This window comes from Stegostoma tigrinum, chromosome 47 (genome assembly GCF_030684315.1).
Source record: "Stegostoma tigrinum isolate sSteTig4 chromosome 47, sSteTig4.hap1, whole genome shotgun sequence".
NCBI lineage: Eukaryota > Metazoa > Chordata > Chondrichthyes > Orectolobiformes > Stegostomatidae > Stegostoma > Stegostoma tigrinum.
In genome coordinates this window covers 1,107,138-1,126,093 of record NC_081400.1, presented here as the reverse complement: position 1 = coordinate 1,126,093, position 18,956 = coordinate 1,107,138, and the positions used below count along the sequence as shown (strand labels likewise).

The 18,956-nt window shown below is 45.0% G+C and overlaps 1 protein-coding gene across 1 annotated transcript in view; it reads right to left on the bottom strand.

Moving 5' to 3' along the window:
- The window catches only part of LOC125449752 (synaptic vesicle glycoprotein 2A-like), a 33,509-nt gene extending 15,113 nt beyond the window's left edge, over window positions 1–18,396 (bottom strand). Inside the window, exons 1-2 of the mRNA XM_048525627.2 lie at window positions 18,267–18,396; window positions 2,926–3,927 (exon numbers count right to left, since the gene is read on the bottom strand). Of these exons, the coding sequence (XP_048381584.1) occupies window positions 2,926–3,502 (577 nt within the window). The 5' untranslated portion in view covers window positions 3,503–3,927; window positions 18,267–18,396. The remainder of the gene's footprint in view (window positions 1–2,925; window positions 3,928–18,266) is intronic.
- Window positions 18,397–18,956: the final 560 nt, after the last annotated feature.

Sequence of the window (18,956 nt, the reverse complement as noted above, 5' to 3'; positions counted from 1 at the left end):
ATTGGTCATTTTGACGCAGAACCAGGGTCATCAGTTCACTTGCTTAGTGTTATACCTCCTGTCTGTCCCTGAATTCTTGAAGGTTCATTTTTCTGAATTTCTTTTCAAATACACTGATGGCCTCTGCTTCCAATACCCTTGTAGTTAGCAAGTTCCTGATCTTCAGCATTCACTGCATCACTGAAATGCATTATGTAACAACGTAAGAACTAGGTTCAGGAGTAGGCCTTCTGGCCCCTCGAGCCTGCCCCATCATTTAATAAGATCATGGCTGATCCTTTTGAGACTCAGCTCCACTTACCCACACGCTCACCATAACCCTTAATTCCTTTACTGTTCAAAAATGTATCTAGCCTTGCGTTAAAAACATTCAGCGAGGTAGCTTCAGCCACTTCACTGGGCAGAAAATTCCACAGATTCACAACCCTTTGGGTGAAGAAGTTCCTCCTGACCTCCTGACATTCTACATTAAATTCCACCCGTAGCTAGCCTGCCCATCCAGCTAGTATCTCTGTGTCTGTTTGCAGTGAAATTGAATCATCATCACCATCGCAGCTTCAAGAATCATTGGTATCATCCGCAGATTTTGATGTGTTACTCTACATTCCACGGCATTAATGTACATCAAAGGAATGACCCTGGGAGAATGCCACTGCCTGTCACCCTGTAGTCTAAGAAACACTCATATAACACAACTCACTGTTTTAAGCCCTTTTTTAACCAACTGATTCACCTATTTTGTGAACTTCAATTTTGTTAACCTGATTTTTATGTGGCGGTACATTGTTAAACACTTACTGAAAATCAACAACATTTGTAAACAACAATGCATTTCCTTCATCTGCTTTCTCTGGAACTTCTTCAAAATCTGGAATGTAATTATTCTGCCTTTTACAAATTCATGCTAACCTCCATACCCAATACAAACCTCTCCTCATACCTGCTCTCCTGCTCCTGCATTATTGTTTCTAAAAACTCTCCTAACAGTGATGAGAAATTGACTGGCCAGTACTTAACCAGGAAAAAATCTCAAAAGAACTGCAGGTGCTGAAAATCAGAAACAAAAACAAGTTGCTGGACAAGCTCAGCAGGTCTGGCAGCATCTGTGGAAAGAAAATAGAGTTAATGTTTTGGGTCCAGTGACCCTTCTTCAGAATTTAAATAAGAATACCTTAACACTCTTTCTTCAATAATGGTATTATATTTCCCATTTTCCAGTCTTCTGGAATCTCCCCCCACCATGGTTGGAGAAGACTGGAAGATTACGACAAACCCTTTAATTTGCCCATAGTATCAGGGATGTGCAGGCTAGATGGACTAGCCATGGAAAAAACAGGATTACTGGGACAGGGTAGGAGGGATGAGTCTGGGTGGGATACTCTTCACAGGTTTGGTGTGAACTTGTTGGGCCGAATAGCTTGTTTCCACACTGAGGGGATTCTTTGATTCTATGATCGCCACCGCTCACTTTCCTTAATCTTTTTTGTCCTGAATAGGACCCATTCTGCTGCTTATGACTGATTTTTGATTTACATGTTGCTAAACTTTCTGGCTTCTATATTAACTGTCATTCTGTTCCCCATACTCTTTCTCTGTCGGTCTTATTTTCCTCTTCATTTCCCCTATCAACTTAATTGCATTTGGCCTGATTCTCACAAAGAATTCTCCTGACAGGAATCATAGACTCTTTTATTGTTTGATTATATTCTCCTTTTCCTTGATCACACACAGTGGATCTGTTAATCTCTAATGGATGAAAAGACATTTCATCCAGTTAAAAATTGGGAAGGCTAAAGCCATTAGCTTGGGTTACCAACACAAATTCTGTTCTTCAGTCCCAACTTCTACTGGTCTCCCAGATAAATGAGGCTGACCATTCCATTTGAAATTTTGCACCACCTTTGACCCTGAGATGAGCATCTGACTGGAGATCTGCTTAATAACCAAGCAAGTGTTTTTCCACCAGAACATTGTCCCATTTCAGCAATCTCAACCAACCTACTACTGAAAACCTCATTATTTAGGCCTTTGTTACCTCTAGAATTGACTATTCTATGACACCTGGCTTGCCTTCCAAATTCTAGTTTCTGTAACTTGAAATCATTCAAAGGATGAGCCTGGGAGGCATGTAGGGGATAGCTAATCAGTTACGGCAGTGAAAATATATAATTCTGTTTCACAGCCTCGAAGTGATGAGGACCCCTGAGACAGCATTCCATTTCTGAGTTGCAGTGAGTGGATAAAGGATATATGAATGGCATTGGGCTGCCCTGATTTAGTGTGTCCTCTGTTTATTATTGTATGTCCCTGAAGAGTGGGTCACTGTCACTGTGAGGTGCAACACAGCTGATTACAAACTGCGACACTAACAGCCTCTAAAACACCTTGAGCATGTGAACAATCTCAATCAATGATCTGCTGTGTATGCACGTGTGTGTGTCTGTAAGTGAGAGACAGAGACAGGGAGGGGGCACATTTGAAGGCTTTCTCCACTGTGTTTGCACAGGTGCTCTACTTTGCTCTGTGTATGATCCCTTGGATCTGCTCTGCTTGACACATAGACAGAGGATGGACCAAGGTCTTGAAGCCCCACACATAGGGTGGGGCAGGGTGTTGAATCTCCCACTTATAGAGTATGGAGCAGAGATGAAGCACAGTCGCTCACACACATAGGAGAAGTGTCTTGGACCCACACATCCACACTGTGTGGACCAGGGTCTTGGACCCACACACACAAAGTGGTGCAGGGTCGTGGGCACACACACACACACACACACACACACGCACAGGGTCCTGGACTCCTAGGCACATACAGAGGCAACAGACAAACACAGTGGAGCACAGCCCAGGCTATGTAGTACATACTTCTGTGAATTCCAGTGATTCTGTTGGAACAATTTTGGATTGAATTTTCCTTGCACTTACCGAGCATGCCCTTGTTGGAGTCAGATAAACACATGTCCTTCTCAGCACTTGGCAGCACAAATCCAACCACAAAGACCTCCACCCCATCTGCCATGAGAGCCAGGCCTAGAACAAAGTATAATGTCCACTGGAAGCGGCCATGACCACACTCCTGTAAGATAAGCTCATACTGTTGGGCCAGCTGTTCCTTCTCCTTCTCCCGTTCACCTTCCATCTCCTCATAGTCCCTGAAATCATCCACCATGGGCTGCGTGCTCGCAATGTGGTCATCTGCCATCTTGTTGGCATGGGGAATACCCTGATATTCCCCCTCATAGATCTCATCTTCCTCATCATGGCCCTCAGTGGCATCACTTGAGCCTCCTTCTTCGTCGTTTCCACGTGAATAGCTATATTGTGGCTGGTAATCATCGTCATCGTCCTCTTCCTGGAATCGTGTGTAGGAGCGCCGACTGTATTCATCGTGGAGTCGGTCTGTACCTTTGGCCACCTTCTTAGCTGCCTGCCGCTTCACCTCCTTGGCAATGTCCTTGGCCCCTCTGATGAAGGCTGTCCGGTCTTTGAAGTTGTCATCCATAGCAACCTGGCTTAGGAGATGTGAAGGGACTTTCAGCAAATTCGTCCGTGCTAATTACATTCAGGAGTGAAACCTGAGTGAAGTAGTCACAGGGCACTTGGGTTCCAGATGTACAGTCTCAGTGGAATAGGCAGGAGTTGGACAAGGAGAGCGTGTGGGAAAGCAAACAGGAATCAAGATGGAGTTCAAGCAGAAGCTGACCCAGGAGAACAAATAGGAGCTGAGTCTGGAGTGGAAGTGGGAAACGAGCCAGGAGAACAAGTAGAAGTCCAGCAGAAAGAGCAACAGATGATCACACAAAGACAGAGATATACATAGTGACTTAAAATCTAGGCAGTATATTACGGAGTAGAGTAGTTTGTCACAATGAGCTCAATCTCTTGTAGACAGCAGGGCAGCTGTATTAATTGCTGGCTCAGCAGATCCTAAAAAAAAAGAAAAGAACAGTCAAATGAATTTCATTAGTCACAGTGAAACCAACATGGACTTAGAACAGTTTGTGCAGAGCTGTTCAACTATAGGAGGCAGAATTGTTGAACCATGCCAAGGTATTTTGCAGCCTGGCTCCAATATACAGCCATGTGAAAGCTCAATCATACCAGTGTGAATCTTGACAGAAAACAGTCCACAGGAGTGAGGGATGGAATATTGCACAAAGACTAGATTTTTTGGATGACAATTTCACAGCATTAGATAGCTGACCAGTGGGTGGATTAGAGACAGCTGATGGTTAGGTAGAATATCCAGTATTTGCATGGCATTATCCTCTCAAGCTGGGTAATGTGGGGCTGACCTTTACCATGCAATGCATACAGCTTCACATCAGAGGGCAGAGACAGAGAGGAAAACTGGGCACAGACAGACAGAACGGGGATAGAGAGAGACTGAACTAGAGACAGAGGGAGAGGCAGAAACAGACAGACAGAATGAGATACAGGGATCTGCAGAGAGAGATGGGTGGAGAGAAAAAGACAAAGGCAGAGAGAGTGTCAGGGGACCAAGAAAGATGAGGCAGGGGCAGAGACATGAAAGAGTGACAAAGAGCGAGAGATCAGAGAACCCTGGATGTCAAGCGACACAAAGGTTAGATTTCAGAAGAAAAGAGAAGCTTACAGCAGATACCAAATGTTCACCAAGGCAGAGACCCCAGAGAAGTATATGAAGTTCAGGGGAGGGGGATCATAATAAGGAAATTAGAAAAGCAAAGAGACTGCATAAGAAAGCATTGGCCAATAGAATAGAGGAAAATCCAACAGGACTTTTTAACTACATAAAGAGCAAGACAATAACTAGGGATCATGGGACTTATTAGGGACTACAGAGCTAATGTGCATGTGGACCCCAGAAGATCTAGGCTCAGTCCACAATGAATATTTTACATTGGTTTTCACAATGGAAAAGGATGATGAGGATGGAGGACTGTGAAGTATTGAAAGAAATTAACATAGCGAGAGGAGTTACTAATGAACTTAGCAGCTTCAGAACTGGATAAATCTGCAGGCCCAGTAAGGTATATACCAGGCTGTTGAGAGAGTCAAGGGAGGAGATAGCAGGGGCTCTGGTAATAATTTTTAAACCCTCTCTGGTGACACCTGAGGATTCAGAAAACTGGAGGACTACTAACATTATCCCATTGTTTAAAAGGATCAAGGGATAGACCTGGAAAATACAAGCCAGTTAATCTAATCTGGCTCATGGGGAAGTTATTAGAAAGAATGCTGAGGGACAGAATATATCTGCACTCAAATACGATTAATCACATGTAATCAGCAAGGATGTGTTAGGGGAAAATCGGGTTTTACAAATTTTATTAAATTCTTTTTGGTGGTAACCGGGGTGAAGCTAACGCATTTGATTTGGTCTACATGAACTTTAAGCAAGGCTTTTGATAAGATCCCTCATGGCAGACTGGTCAAGAAAGTAAGAGCTCATGGGATCCAAGGCAAAGAGGCACTTTGGATCCAAAGTTGGCTGAGAGGCAGGAAGCAGAGGATGACGGTGAAGGGATGTTTCTGTGAATGGAAGTTTGTTTCCAATGGGGTTCCGTAGTGCTTAGTGCTGTGGCCCTTACCACTTGTGGTAAATATGAATGATTTGGACTTAAACTAGTGGGGGAGGGTATCATCAAAAAGTTTGCAGACGACACAAAAATTAGTCGGGTGATAAATAGTGAGAAAGATAGCCGTAAAGTGCAGGAGAAAGATGATGGCAGGTTCATGGCAAATGGAATTCAATCAAGAAAAGTTTGAAGTATTGCACTTGGAGAGGCCTAACAAGGCAAGAGACTATAACAATGAATGGTAGAATCCTGGATGGTACTGAAGATCAGAGGGACCTTGTTAAGCAGATCTACGGGTCTCTGAAGGTAGCATGGCATGTAGATAAAGGTGGTTAAGAAGACATTTGGAATACCTGCCTTTATTAGCTGAGGTAGAGAATACAAGAGTGAGGAGATTATGTTGTATCTGTATAAAGTGCTCATTAGGCCACATCAGGTGTATTGTGTGGGGTTCTGGTCAGAATGTGAATGCATTAAAGGGTGCAGAGATTTACAAAGATGTTGCCTGCGACAGAGGGTTTGAACTATGAGGAATGAATGGATAGATTGGTGTTACTCTCCTTAGAACAGCAAAGGTTGGGAGAAGATCTGACAGAGGTGTATAAGATTATGATGGCGGAATGGCCTTCATTTGTACAGTAAACGTCTATGAGTCTGTGAGGGCCAAAGAAAGGGATATGGTAGAGAGAAAGATGGAGCAGAAAGAGAAAAAGATGGGGCAGAGGGGAACAAGATCAGAAAGAGAGTGACAGATGACAGAAAGCATGAAAACAAGGACAGAGAGAGATGTGGCTGAAGAGGTGAAAGGGGCAATGGAATTAGTGACAATGTTTAAGATTGACAACGGGAGAATGAGAGGTAGTACATTCCAGATCACGGTTCATTCTTTAAATGTTGTCCAGGTATCTGTGTTCCAGTACTGGAAACAGTGTTTCCTTGCGCATTATAATTCAGCCCACGTTATATACAGGAAAACCTGAATAACATTCGAGCTTGAGCTGGCAATTGGCAAGATATATTTGTGCCAAAAAATGCCAGGCAATGACCATCTACAGAAAGAGAGTATCTAACTATTGCCCATTACATTCAATGGCTTTATCACCACTGAATCCACAATTATCAATATTCAACAATTGACAGAAACTGAATTGAACTGGCCAGATAAATACTGTGGCTACAAGAGCAGATCAGAGGTTAGGAATTCTGCAGTGAGTAGCTCAGCTCCTGATTCCCCAAAACCAATCTACTGGCTACAAGACACAACTCAGTCGTGTAATGGAATACTTCCCACTTGTTTGGATGAGTGCAGCTCCAACAACACTAAAAAAGTGCAATACCATCCAGGAGGAACTAGTCTATATGATTGCCATTTGGTTACAGAACTAGCTCAAAGGTAGAAGACGGAGGGTGATGGTTGAGGATTGTTTTTTAGACTGGAGACTAGCAACCGGTGGTGTGCCACAAGGATTGGTGCTGGTCCACTGATTTTTGTCATTTATATAAATGATTTGGACATGAGCGTAGGAGGTAAGGTTAGTAAATTTACAGTTGACACCAAATTTGGAGGTATAGTGGATGGCAAAGATGGTTACCTCAGAGTACAACAGGATCCTGATCAGATGGGCCAGTGGGCTGAGGAGTGGCAGATGGAGTGCTGCATTTTGGAAAGGCAAATCAGGGCAGGACTTATACACTTAATGGCAAGGTCCTGGAGAGTTTTCTGAACAAAATGACCTTGGCATGTAGGTTCGTAGTTCCTTGAAAGTGGAGTCACAAGTAGATAAGATAGTGACGAAGGCATTTGGTATGCTTGCCTTTATTGGACAGTGCATTGAGTGTAAGAGTTGGGAGGCCATGTTACAGCTGTACAGGACATTGGTTAGGCCATTTATGGAATACTGCATGCAATTCTGGTCTCCCTGCTTTAGGAAGGATGTTGTGAAACATGAAAGGGTTCAGAAAAAATTTACAAGGATGTTGCCACGGTTGGAGGTTTAGGCTATAGGGAAAGGCTGAATAGGCTGGGATTATTTTCCCTGGAGTGTCGAAGGCAGAGGGGTGATTTTATTAAGGTTTATAAAATCATGAGGGACATGGATAGGGTAACTAGGCAAGGTCTTTTCCCTGATAATAAAATGTGAGGCTGGATGAACACAGCAGGCCAAGCAGCATCTCAGGAGCACAAAAGCTGACGTTTCGGGCCTGGACCCTTCATCAGAGAGGGGGATGGGGGGAGGGAACTGGAATAAATAGGGAGAGAGGGGGAGGCGGACCGAAGATGGAGAGTAAAGAAGATAGGTGGAGAGGGTGTAGGTGGGGAGGTAGGGAGGGGATAGGTCAGTCCAGGGAAGACGGACAGGTCAAGGAGGTGGGATGAGGTTAGTAGGTAGCTGGGGGTGCGGCTTGGGGTGGGAGGAAGGGATGGGTGAGAGGAAGAACCGGTTAGGGAGGCAGAGACAGGTTGGACTGGTTTTGGGATGCAGTGGGTGGGGGGGAAGGGCTGGGCTGGTTGTGTGGTGCAGTGGGGGGAGGGGATGAACTGGGCTGGTTTAGGGATGCAGTGGGGGAAGGGGAGATTTTGAAACTGGTGAAGTCCACATTGATACCATGTGGCTGCAGGGTTCCCAGGCGGAATATGAGTTGCTGTTCCTGCAACCTTCGGGTGGCATCATTGTGGCAGTGCAGGAGGCCCATGATGGACATGTCATCAAGAGAATGGGAGGGGGAGTGGAAATGGTTTGCGACTGGGAGGTGCAGTTGTTTGTTGCGAACTGAGCGGAGGTGTTCTGCAAAGCGGTCCCCAAGCCTCCGCTTGGTTTCCCCAATGTAGAGAAAGCCGCACCGGGTACAGTGGATGCAGTATATCACATTGGCAGATGTGCAGGTGAACCTCTGCTTAATGTGGAATGTCATCTTGGGGCCTGGGATGGGGGTGAGGGAGGAGGTGTGGGGACAAGTGTAGCATTTCCTGCGGTTGCAGGGGAAGGTGCCGGGTGTGGTGGGGTTGGAGGGCAGTGTGGAGCGAACAAGGGAGTCACGGAGAGAGTGGTCTCTCCGGAAAGCAGACAGGGGTGGGGATGGAAAAATGTCTTGGGTGGTGGGGTCGGATTGTAAGTGGCGGAAGTGTCGGAGGATAATGCGTTGTATCCGGAGGTTGGTAGGGTGGTGTGTGAGAACGAGGGGGATCCTCTTGGGGCGGTTGTGGCGGGGGCGGGGTGTGAGGGATGTGTCGCGGGAAATGCGGGAGACGCGGTCAAGGGCGTTCTCAATCACCGTGGGGGGGAAGTTGCGGTCCTTAAAGAACTTGGACATCTGGGATGTGCGGGAGTGGAATGTCTTATCGTGGGAGCAGATGCGGCGGAGGCGGAGGAATTGGGAATAGGGGATGGAATTTTTGCAGGAGGGTGGGTGGGAGGAGGTGTATTCTAGGTAGCTGTGGGAGTCGGTGGGCTTGAAATGTCCATTTCAAGCCCACCGACTCCCACAGCTACCTAGAATACACCTCCTCCCACCCACCCTCCTGCAAAAATTCCATCCCCTATTCCCAATTCCTCCGCCTCCGCCGCATCTGCTCCCACGATAAGACATTCCACTCCCGCACATCCCAGATGTCCAAGTTCTTTAAGGACCGCAACTTCCCCCCCACGGTGATTGAGAACGCCCTTGACCGCGTCTCCCGCATTTCCCGCGACACATCCCTCACACCCCGCCCCCGCCACAACCGCCCCAAGAGGATCCCCCTCGTTCTCACACACCACCCTACCAACCTCCGGATACAACGCATTATCCTCCGACACTTCCGCCACTTACAATCCGACCCCACCACCCAAGACATTTTTCCATCCCCACCCCTGTCTGCTTTCCGGAGAGACCACTCTCTCCGTGACTCCCTTGTTCGCTCCACACTGCCCTCCAACCCCACCACACCCGGCACCTTCCCCTGCAACCGCAGGAAATGCTACACTTGTCCCCACACCTCCTCCCTCACCCCCATCCCAGGCCCCAAGATGACATTCCACATTAAGCAGAGGTTCACCTGCACATCTGCCAATGTGATATACTGCATCCACTGTACCCGGTGCGGCTTTCTCTACATTGGGGAAACCAAGCGGAGGCTTGGGGACCGCTTTGCAGAACACCTCCGCTCAGTTCGCAACAAACAACTGCACCTCCCAGTCGCAAACCATTTCCACTCCCCCTCCCATTCTCTTGATGACATGTCCATCATGGGCCTCCTGCACTGCCACAATGATGCCACCCGAAGGTTGCAGGAACAGCAACTCATATTCCGCCTGGGAACCCTGCAGCCACATGGTATCAATGTGGACTTCACCAGTTTCAAAATCTCCCCTTCCCCCACTGCATCCCTAAACCAGCCCAGTTCATCCCCTCCCCCCACTGCACCACACAACCAGCCCAGCCCTTCCCCCCCACCCACTGCATCCCAAAACCAGTCCAACCTGTCTCTGCCTCCCTAACCGGTTCTTCCTCTCACCCATCCCTTCCTCCCACCCCAAGCCGCACCCCCAGCTACCTACTAACCTCATCCCACCTCCTTGACCTGTCCGTCTTCCCTGGACTGACCTATCCCCTCCCTACCTCCCCACCTACACCCTCTCCACCTATCTTCTTTACTCTCCATCTTCGGTCCGCCTCCCCCTCTCTCCCTATTTATTCCAGTTCCCTCCCCCCATCCCCCTCTCTGATGAAGGGTCCAGGCCCGAAACGTCAGCTTTTGTGCTCCTGAGATGCTGCTTGGCCTGCTGTGTTCATCCAGCCTCACACTTTATTATCTTGGAATCTCCAGCATCTGCAGTTCCCATTATCTCTGAAGGTCTTTTCCCTGTAGTGGGGGAATCAAAAACTAGAGGACATAGGTTTAAGGTGAGCGGGAAAGATTTAAGAGACCAAAGGGGGAACTTGTTCACACAGAGGGTTGTGTGCATATGGAATGAGCTGCCAGAGGAAGTGGTGGAGGCCGGTACAATTACAACTTTAAAAGGCATCTGGATAGGTATATGAATAGGAAGTGTTTAGAAGAATATGGGCCAATTGCTAACAAATGGGATTAGATTTATCTAAGATATCTGATGAGCAATGGACGAGCTGGACCGAAGGGTTTCCATGCTGTACATCTGCATAACTGCATGACTCAACATTACTTCCTCGAACATTAAATGCATTGTGGCAACAATGTGTGCCATCTATAATGTGCTATAATATGCTATAATGTGCCATCTATAACCCTAACACCATCAGGTCAATCAGTTCTAATGGAGGTCGATTCTAGTGCGGCTATTTCAGTGATCGCAGAACCAGTCTTTAACAAAATTGACACTGGACTCCTACACTTACATTTGCGCAAGAACCCGGGTATACTGAGAACCCATATCAGGAAACTTTTATAGATTAAGGGTACAACTTCAGTTCCAGTGTCTTATGAGAAGCAGCTTGTTCAGTTACCACTGATTGTAGTAAAAGCCTTGATGGGGCAAAATTGGTTGCGAAAGATTTACCTAGATTAGCTCAATATTTTTCAATTAGAAAATGGCTGCCTAAGTGAAGTCTTAATTAAATACCTCGAAGCTAAGGACTATCGAAAGAGCCAATGCCACGTTGCATGTTGACCAGGAAACAATTCCACGATTCTGCAAGGCCCACCGAGTGCTATTTAAAAGTAAAGGCAGAAATCAAGAGGCTGGAGAGCGAAGGAATCATCAAACCTGTCCAGCTCACAGAATTGGCAGCACTGGTTTTACCGATTGTGAATCCTGAAAGGTCAGTTTGCCTTTGTGGGTATTTTAAACAAACAGCAAACTGTTTTTCACAGCTGGATAAATACCCAATCCCACACATAGAGGATTTATACAGAAAGCTGGCAGAGGTGCTGTCCTTCACAAAACTGGACATGAACCCTGCAATTGCAGTTAGATGCGGATTCCCTGAAGTATGCTACAATTACTACCTATAAGGGTTTGTACCAATAAATGAGACTGCCATTAGAGATATTATGAGCAGATGATGGAGAACATTTTATGAGGTCCATCCCAGGTCACCATTTATCCAGATGATTTGCTAATAACAGGGAATACCAATAAGGAGCACTTAGGAGACCTGGACCTTGTCCTTAGACATTTCTCTCAGGCGGGCATATGCCTTAGAAGGGAAAACTGTGTGTTCTGTGACCCCAATTGACCTACTTGGGCTACAGAGTTGACAAGATGGGGTTACACCCATTGGAAAGTAAAGTGAAGGCTATCAAAAGTGCCTGGCTCCCATGTCTGTACCGGAGCTGAGGCCTTCCCTTTGGCTTGTGAATTACTATGAAAGTTCATACATAATCTGGCCTCCATCTTTGCAACTTCACAGCAACTCCTAATAAAGGGTCAGCCTTGCAAATGGTTGTGTACACAAGCCATAGCCTTCAGGGAAGTAATGAAACAGCTTCATCCTCTAAGGTGTTGGCACACACAAGGATCCCAAGTGAGATCGTGCAATACCTGCTACAAATCTCCTCAAAACTCGTTAATACCTGCCTGTACAGCATTGAGGTTATGTCAGGATGGTCAATGCAAGACTGAAGACTGCACTAAGCAAAAGCGACAGTTTACTGTGAGGGACAAAGTTTGATGTAGAAGCCATGGGAATCTCCCTGCATGGGTTAAAAAACGTGAGGTCAGGTCCTGTGTGATATAAGGTTCAGGTTGGTATAACAGTCCTGACCAAACACATGGACTATGCAAACTCGCCAGTGGTGAGGAAGCAAAATGTGCTTGATAGCCTTTCCAAATGTTCTGGAACATGTGTGTCCTCCCTCTCCGTTAAGTATTCAAGAAACCTTGGAATCTGAGATAGACACGGCAAATGTCATAGCCTCAATGTCTTTGCTACCTGAAGAGGAGAATGAATTTTTTCCAAGATGCTGTTGGTGAAAAAGGTGAGCTATTGTGCGTTACAGGCTGCCTGTCACAGAGACAGAGTGAGAAGAAGCTGACCCGATGCTTAAACACACCAGGAGGATCTAAAAAAAAGACTAGCTATGTCCTCAGATTCAGAGGGGGAGTGATCTTGTGATTGTAATGAGAGCGGCCAGGTGGACCTAATGGAATCTGAGTTCCCTGATTGGGGCTGTTAACCTCGTCCAATCAGGGAGCCTTGACTGACAGATAAGAACAGCAGTGTCAGACATCCTGTTCACTCTGACAGCTGACTCTGAGGGAGCTGGATCAGTGTCAAGGACTCCCCAAAAGTAAATAAGGGGTGACTTGGTGACAGGATAATTGTCTCTTTGGAGCTATTTTACAGTATAAGGAGTCTAGGCAAATTTCTGCAGTGCATCTTGTAGATGGTACACACTGCAGCTCCTGAGTGTTGGTGGTGGAGGGAATGGATGCTTGTGGATGTGATACCAATCAAGCGGGCTGCTTTGTCCTGGATGCTCTTGAGTGTTGTTGAGGTTGCACCCATCCAGACAAGTGGGGGTATTCCATCACACTCCTGACCTGTGCCTTGTAGACAGTGGACAGGCTTTGAGGAGTTAGGAGGTGAGTTACTTGCTGCAGGATTCCTAGCATCTGGCCTGCTCTTGTAGCCAATGTATTTGTATGACTAATTCAGTTCAGTTTCTGGTCTTTGGTAACCCTCATGATGTTTACAGTGAAAGATTCAATGATGGTAAAGCCTTTGAATGTTAAGAATGATAGTTAGATTGACTGATCATGGCCTGGTTCTTGTATGGAATGAATGTTATTTGCCCAATGTCAGTCTTTAAACTAGTTATAAATCCTCCAAACCCCTCAATTTGATTTCAGCCTGTACCTCAGAGGTATCTGTCACTCTATATCTATGCCCCATCCCTGAAAAAACTCAATTAGTTTCTTCTCTGTGGTTTATTCCGAGGTATACGTTATTCTTTTCCCTCCTACTCCTGAACCACTGATAGATTCCAGTCTGTACCTCACTGTCGGGTCTCTGTTATTCTACATACACACACCGTAACCCAAATCACTTGTTCAGTTTCCAGTTTGTAGCTCATTGCTGGATATCTGATATTCTATATTAAACCATTCAAACCCGTCAATTATATTCCAGCTGGTAAGTGAATCCTGTGGTATCTGTTACTCTACATATAAACCACCCTGAACCCCTTAAATGGATTCCAGTCTGTACCTCACACCTGAGTAACTGTGACTTCATTTGGAAACCATCTGAGCCCCTTGAGTATATTCAGTCTGTTATTCTATATAAAAACTACATCAACCCCTTATTTTGATTCTAGTCTCCACCCTACTCGGGGATTGGGGTCAGTTTAGTTCATTTGGCTGGACAGCTGGTCCCCGATACAGAGTGACACTAACAGCTTGGGTTCAATTCCTGCTCTAGCTAAGGTTAGCAAGAAGCATTCTCCTTCTCAACCTGTTCACTTGCTGGGTGAAACCCACCACCAGTCATCTCTCTCTCTCTCTCTCTCTCTCTCTCTCTTTCTCTCTCCCCAATGAGAGAGAGAGAGCAGCCCTATTGGCCGGTTGGACTGTGGTGACTTTACCTTATTAAGGGATTTTTAACCTATTTTTCTAATCAACTAGCTAAAAGATATTATTACACATTGCTGGAACAAATAGGACTTGAACCCAGGCCCAGGGATAGTGAAAATACGACTATGCCACATGAAGGCCCAACTCGCCTTTCTCAGGAGTATCTGTTATTCTATATGTAAACCACATGAATTCCTTGATGATAGTCCAGCCTATCATTCACTCCCAGATTCTGTATCTATGTATAATCTCCTCAAACCCCTCGGTTAGATTCTAGTTTATATCTCATTCCCAATGTCTGTTATTCTATAAATAGACCACCTGAACCCTTGATTAGGTTCCGGTTTGTAACACACTCCTGGAGTCTGTTAGTTTGTGTATATATACCACTGAAACAGCACAATTAGATTCCATGCTGTAACTGACTGCCGGATATCTGTTATATATATATATATATATATATATATATATATATATACACAGAGTCCCCCACATCCATCAGTTAAATTCTAGACTGATCGATATCTATATTCTATATCTGGATCTACTGAAACCCATCTAGTTTCTAGCCGGTAACTCAGTCCCAGGTATCAGATGTACTGGATGTAAATCATCCCACATCTTTCAATCAGTTTCTAGCCTGTAACTAACTCCCAGATATGTGCTTTTCTATAAATAACCCACCTAAAGCCTATGGTATGACTCCAGCCTGTATCCGTTATTCAATGTATAAATCTCCCCAAACCTCTTAATTGCATTCCTGTCCATAACTCTCGCTCTGGTACCTATTATTCCATACATAAATCGCCCCAAACCTCTTGATTACATTCCAGTTTGTAAATCCTTCCTGGGTATTTGTTACTCTATATATAAACCCAGCCCCTCTGCACTTCTTTGTTTAATTCCAGTCTACGACTCACTCCTAGGTATCTGTTATTCTATATCTAAAGCACCCCAAACCCTTTGATTGGATTCCAGTCTGTAACTCACTCCCGGGTATTTGTTATTCTATACACAAATCACACTGAACCCCTTAAATTAGATTTCAGTCTGGAACTCACTCCCGGGTATCTGTTATTCTGTATATAAATGACCCTGAACCCCTCAATTATATTCCAGTCTGTAACTCACTCCCAGGTATCTCTTATTCTGTATATAAACCACCCTGAAACCCTCAATTAGATTCCAGCCTGTAACTCACTCCCGAATATCTGTTATTCTGCGTATAAACCACCCTGAAACCCTCAATTAGATTCCAGTCTGTAAACTCCCTCCCGGGTATCTGTTATTCTATATATAAGTCACACTGAACCCCTTGATTAGATTCCAGTCTGTAACTTACTCCCAGGTAACTGTTGTTCTGTATATAAACCACGCTGAACCCCTCAATTAGATTCCAGTCTGTAACTCACTCCCGGGTATCTGTTATTCTGTATATAACCCACCCTGAACCCTTCAATTAGATTCCAGTCTGTAACTCACTCCCGGGTATCTGTTATTCTGTATATAACCCACCCTGAACCCTTCAATTAGATTCCAGTCTGTAACTCACTCCCGGGTATCTGTTATTCTGTATATAAACCACGCTGAACCTCTCAATTAGATTCCAGTCTGTAACTCACTCCTGGGTATCTGTTAGAACATAGAACAATACAGCGCGGTACAGGCCCTCGATGTTGCGCCAATCTGTGAAACCCATCTGAAGCCCATCTAACCTACACTATTTCATTATCATCCATATGTTTATCCAATGACTATTTAAATGCCCTTAAAGTTGGCAAGTCTACTACCATTGCATGCAGGGCATTCCACACCCTTACTACTCTTTGAGTAAAGAACCTACATCTGACGTCTGTCCTGTATCTATCACCCCTCAATTTAAAGCTATGTCCCCTCGTGCTAGCCATCACCATCCGAGGAAAAATGCTCTCACTGTCCGTCCTATCTAATCCTGTGATCATCTTGTAAGTCTTTATTAAGTCGCCTCTTAACCTTCTTCTCTCTAACAAAAACAGCCTCAAGTCCCTCAGCCTTTGCTCATAAGACCTTCCCTCCGTACCAGGCAACATCCTGGTAAATCTCCTCTGCTCCTTTTCAATGCTTCCACATCCTTCCTATAATGCGGCCACCAGAACTGTACGCAATACTCCAAGTGTGGCCGCACCAGAGTTTTGTACAGCTGCAACATGACCTCAGGGCGCCGAAACTCAATCCTGCTACCAATAAAACCTAACACACTGTACACCTTCTTAACAACCCATTAACCTGGGTGGCAACTTTCAGGGATTCCTATTATAACCACTCCAAACCCCTTGGTTAGATTCCAGTCTGTAACTCACTCCCAGGTATCTGTTATTCTGTATATAAACTACCCCAAACTCCTCAATTAGATTTCAGTCTGTAACTCCCACCTGGGTATTGGTTACTCTGCATATAAATATCCCAAATCTCTCAGTTAGATCCCAGTATGTGTTTCACTGCCAGGTATCTGTTATTAATATAGTCTCCTGGGCCCCTATTTGGACTTCCCTTTGTAAACCTTGTGATGAGTACCCTCTTGAAAATCAGAGTCTTTAAACCATGTGGACAACAACAAGAGAAGGAGAGAATAAAACCATTGATGACCTGATTAATTTAAGAGGGGAATGGCTTTAAATGGTGGTGTGCTCTTGTCATTTGTATGTCCAATGATCTTGTGCTCATTATCTTAGAAGTGTGTCGATGCCAGGAACGGCTTCTGTGGAAGAGGCTGCGATACTTCTGTGGGTCAGGTTTTTAAGTTCCAGCTCTATGGTAACTGCCAAAAATTCCAAATTGTTATCTGGGATCAAAAGCAAAGGAGAAGATGGTGGTGCTGAGGAATTCACCTTGATCTGAAGGAAATTTCACTTCCTACCCTGGTATGTCTATTATATCTCCATTTTAATGCCATCTCTCCTTCTCTCTGCTAACTGTCTCTTTCCTTAACTCTTGTTGCACTTCTTCACCTCCACTCTTATTCTGTAATTTTATTTCTTCTCCCTCCTCCTTCATCTCATGATCTTTTCCTTTTCTGCGCCTGTCTCCATTTTTTTTTGTCTTTCTCTGTCCATCTCTCCCTCATGCATTCCTATCCCTACCATTGTTTTTCTCTCCTCTGTTCCCTCTAAGTCCTGTCTGTCCACATCACCACCTCCCTTCTCCACTCTTTTGCTCCTTGTTTTTCTAGCTGTAAGCCCCTGCAATGCTCCTCATTTCCTAATACCCAGTCACATTGTAATGTCGCATTATGCTGAGCAGCCCTGTGTCCACTGAGTGCCCTGGGGGCAATTCTCTTGAATTGCATGACAGGGACAGAAGCCTAGGAATAGCTGGCAACAAGAAGGCACCATGCCTGCTGTACCAAGGTTTCTTTGGCTTGTCTCCCCAGCTGCGTGTTTATCCCCACAAAGAGCAGTTTAATCAGGGAGATAAATCATCAGAACGACACACAAAAACAGCAGCACAATCTGAAACATGCCATGTGTCACTTTAACTAGAACCTCGCACCATTTCAACCTCAGCCTGCATTACTGTCACACAGCCTACAATTCAAACCATCCTGAAGATTCACACACTGAGGAAGCAAAAGATCTTTCTCAAACATTTCTAAAGCCAGATATTAACAAGAGCAGGCCTTGAAGCACAGCATGTCTGCACTGCCCAATCTGATTGTATGTTAAACATAATCAGATGATGTTAGCAGAGCTCATTTCTTTTAAAATCTGGATGTACAAGTTCTCTCAGAGAACTGAGAGATGTATAGTATGGGGAGAGTTTTGGGTGTACAGGGTGACAATAATCAGCACTGACAAGGTCAAATTAACAGTCCATTCCATCAGTCCCATCTCTCTCAAATCACAGCTTCATGTTTCAATTCCTGTGAATCACATGACTGCCATTACACTGTTACAATTAACATGAACAACCAAATCACAGAGCTGTTAAAATAAATCTTTCCACAAAATGTAAAGCCTGAAAAAAAACATTCAAGGATGCTTAGAACAAAATGGCCACGCTGACAAACAGGCAGCAGAGATATCAGAAATTACTCCCTCTGACATTCCAAAACAAAAATAATAATTTTGCATTTTATTTTCTTTTTGAAATGTAAAGGTAGATGAATTGCAGTGAGATTTTTATTCTTTCTTACCTGACTGTTCAGCGAGGGATCGATGCCACAATCTCTGTTGGATGCTGGGTACAGCTAGCTGGGATGCAGGCTGAACGATCTGGGTACCACAGTCACTGTTTCCTCCTCTCTCGCACATACACCATCCCACAGGAAGAGTCCACACAGAGATTGCGGGGGGGGGGGGGGGGGGGGGGGTTGGTGGTGGAGGTGGTAAGAGGCAAGATTATCCAGCTGTTGTAGATTCTGTGTCAGGAAGGAGAAGATTTGGCTTGCTCTGGTGATCTGTGAGAAACATTATAATTAAAATATTTTCACATTGTTAAAAAGAGGATTCAAACAACATTTGCAGGCTTAAAAAACTGCTTCTGCTCATTTTCCTCCCCTCCACTGACAATTCCCAGCTCACTTTTCCCTCATTCGTAATTTGTTAATGCATCCTTTCATGTTCCCATTCTCTGTTTCCTTGAATTCCAGAATCAGCTCAATTCAGCTGTCAATCATCTCGGCTGTATTTTTTTGTTCAAAGAAATGACCCTACAGCTTATATTGTGGTCTGGGAAGGGAAGCTGTCCCTGGCATTGGGAGCTGTCTTTGGGATCAAGTGATAGCTGTGGGGATTTCTAGGGTCGAGAGCTCTTGCTGCAATTGGGAGATTTTTCTGGAATCAGACAATATTGCTGACATGAGAATATTTCTGTTGGAATCAGG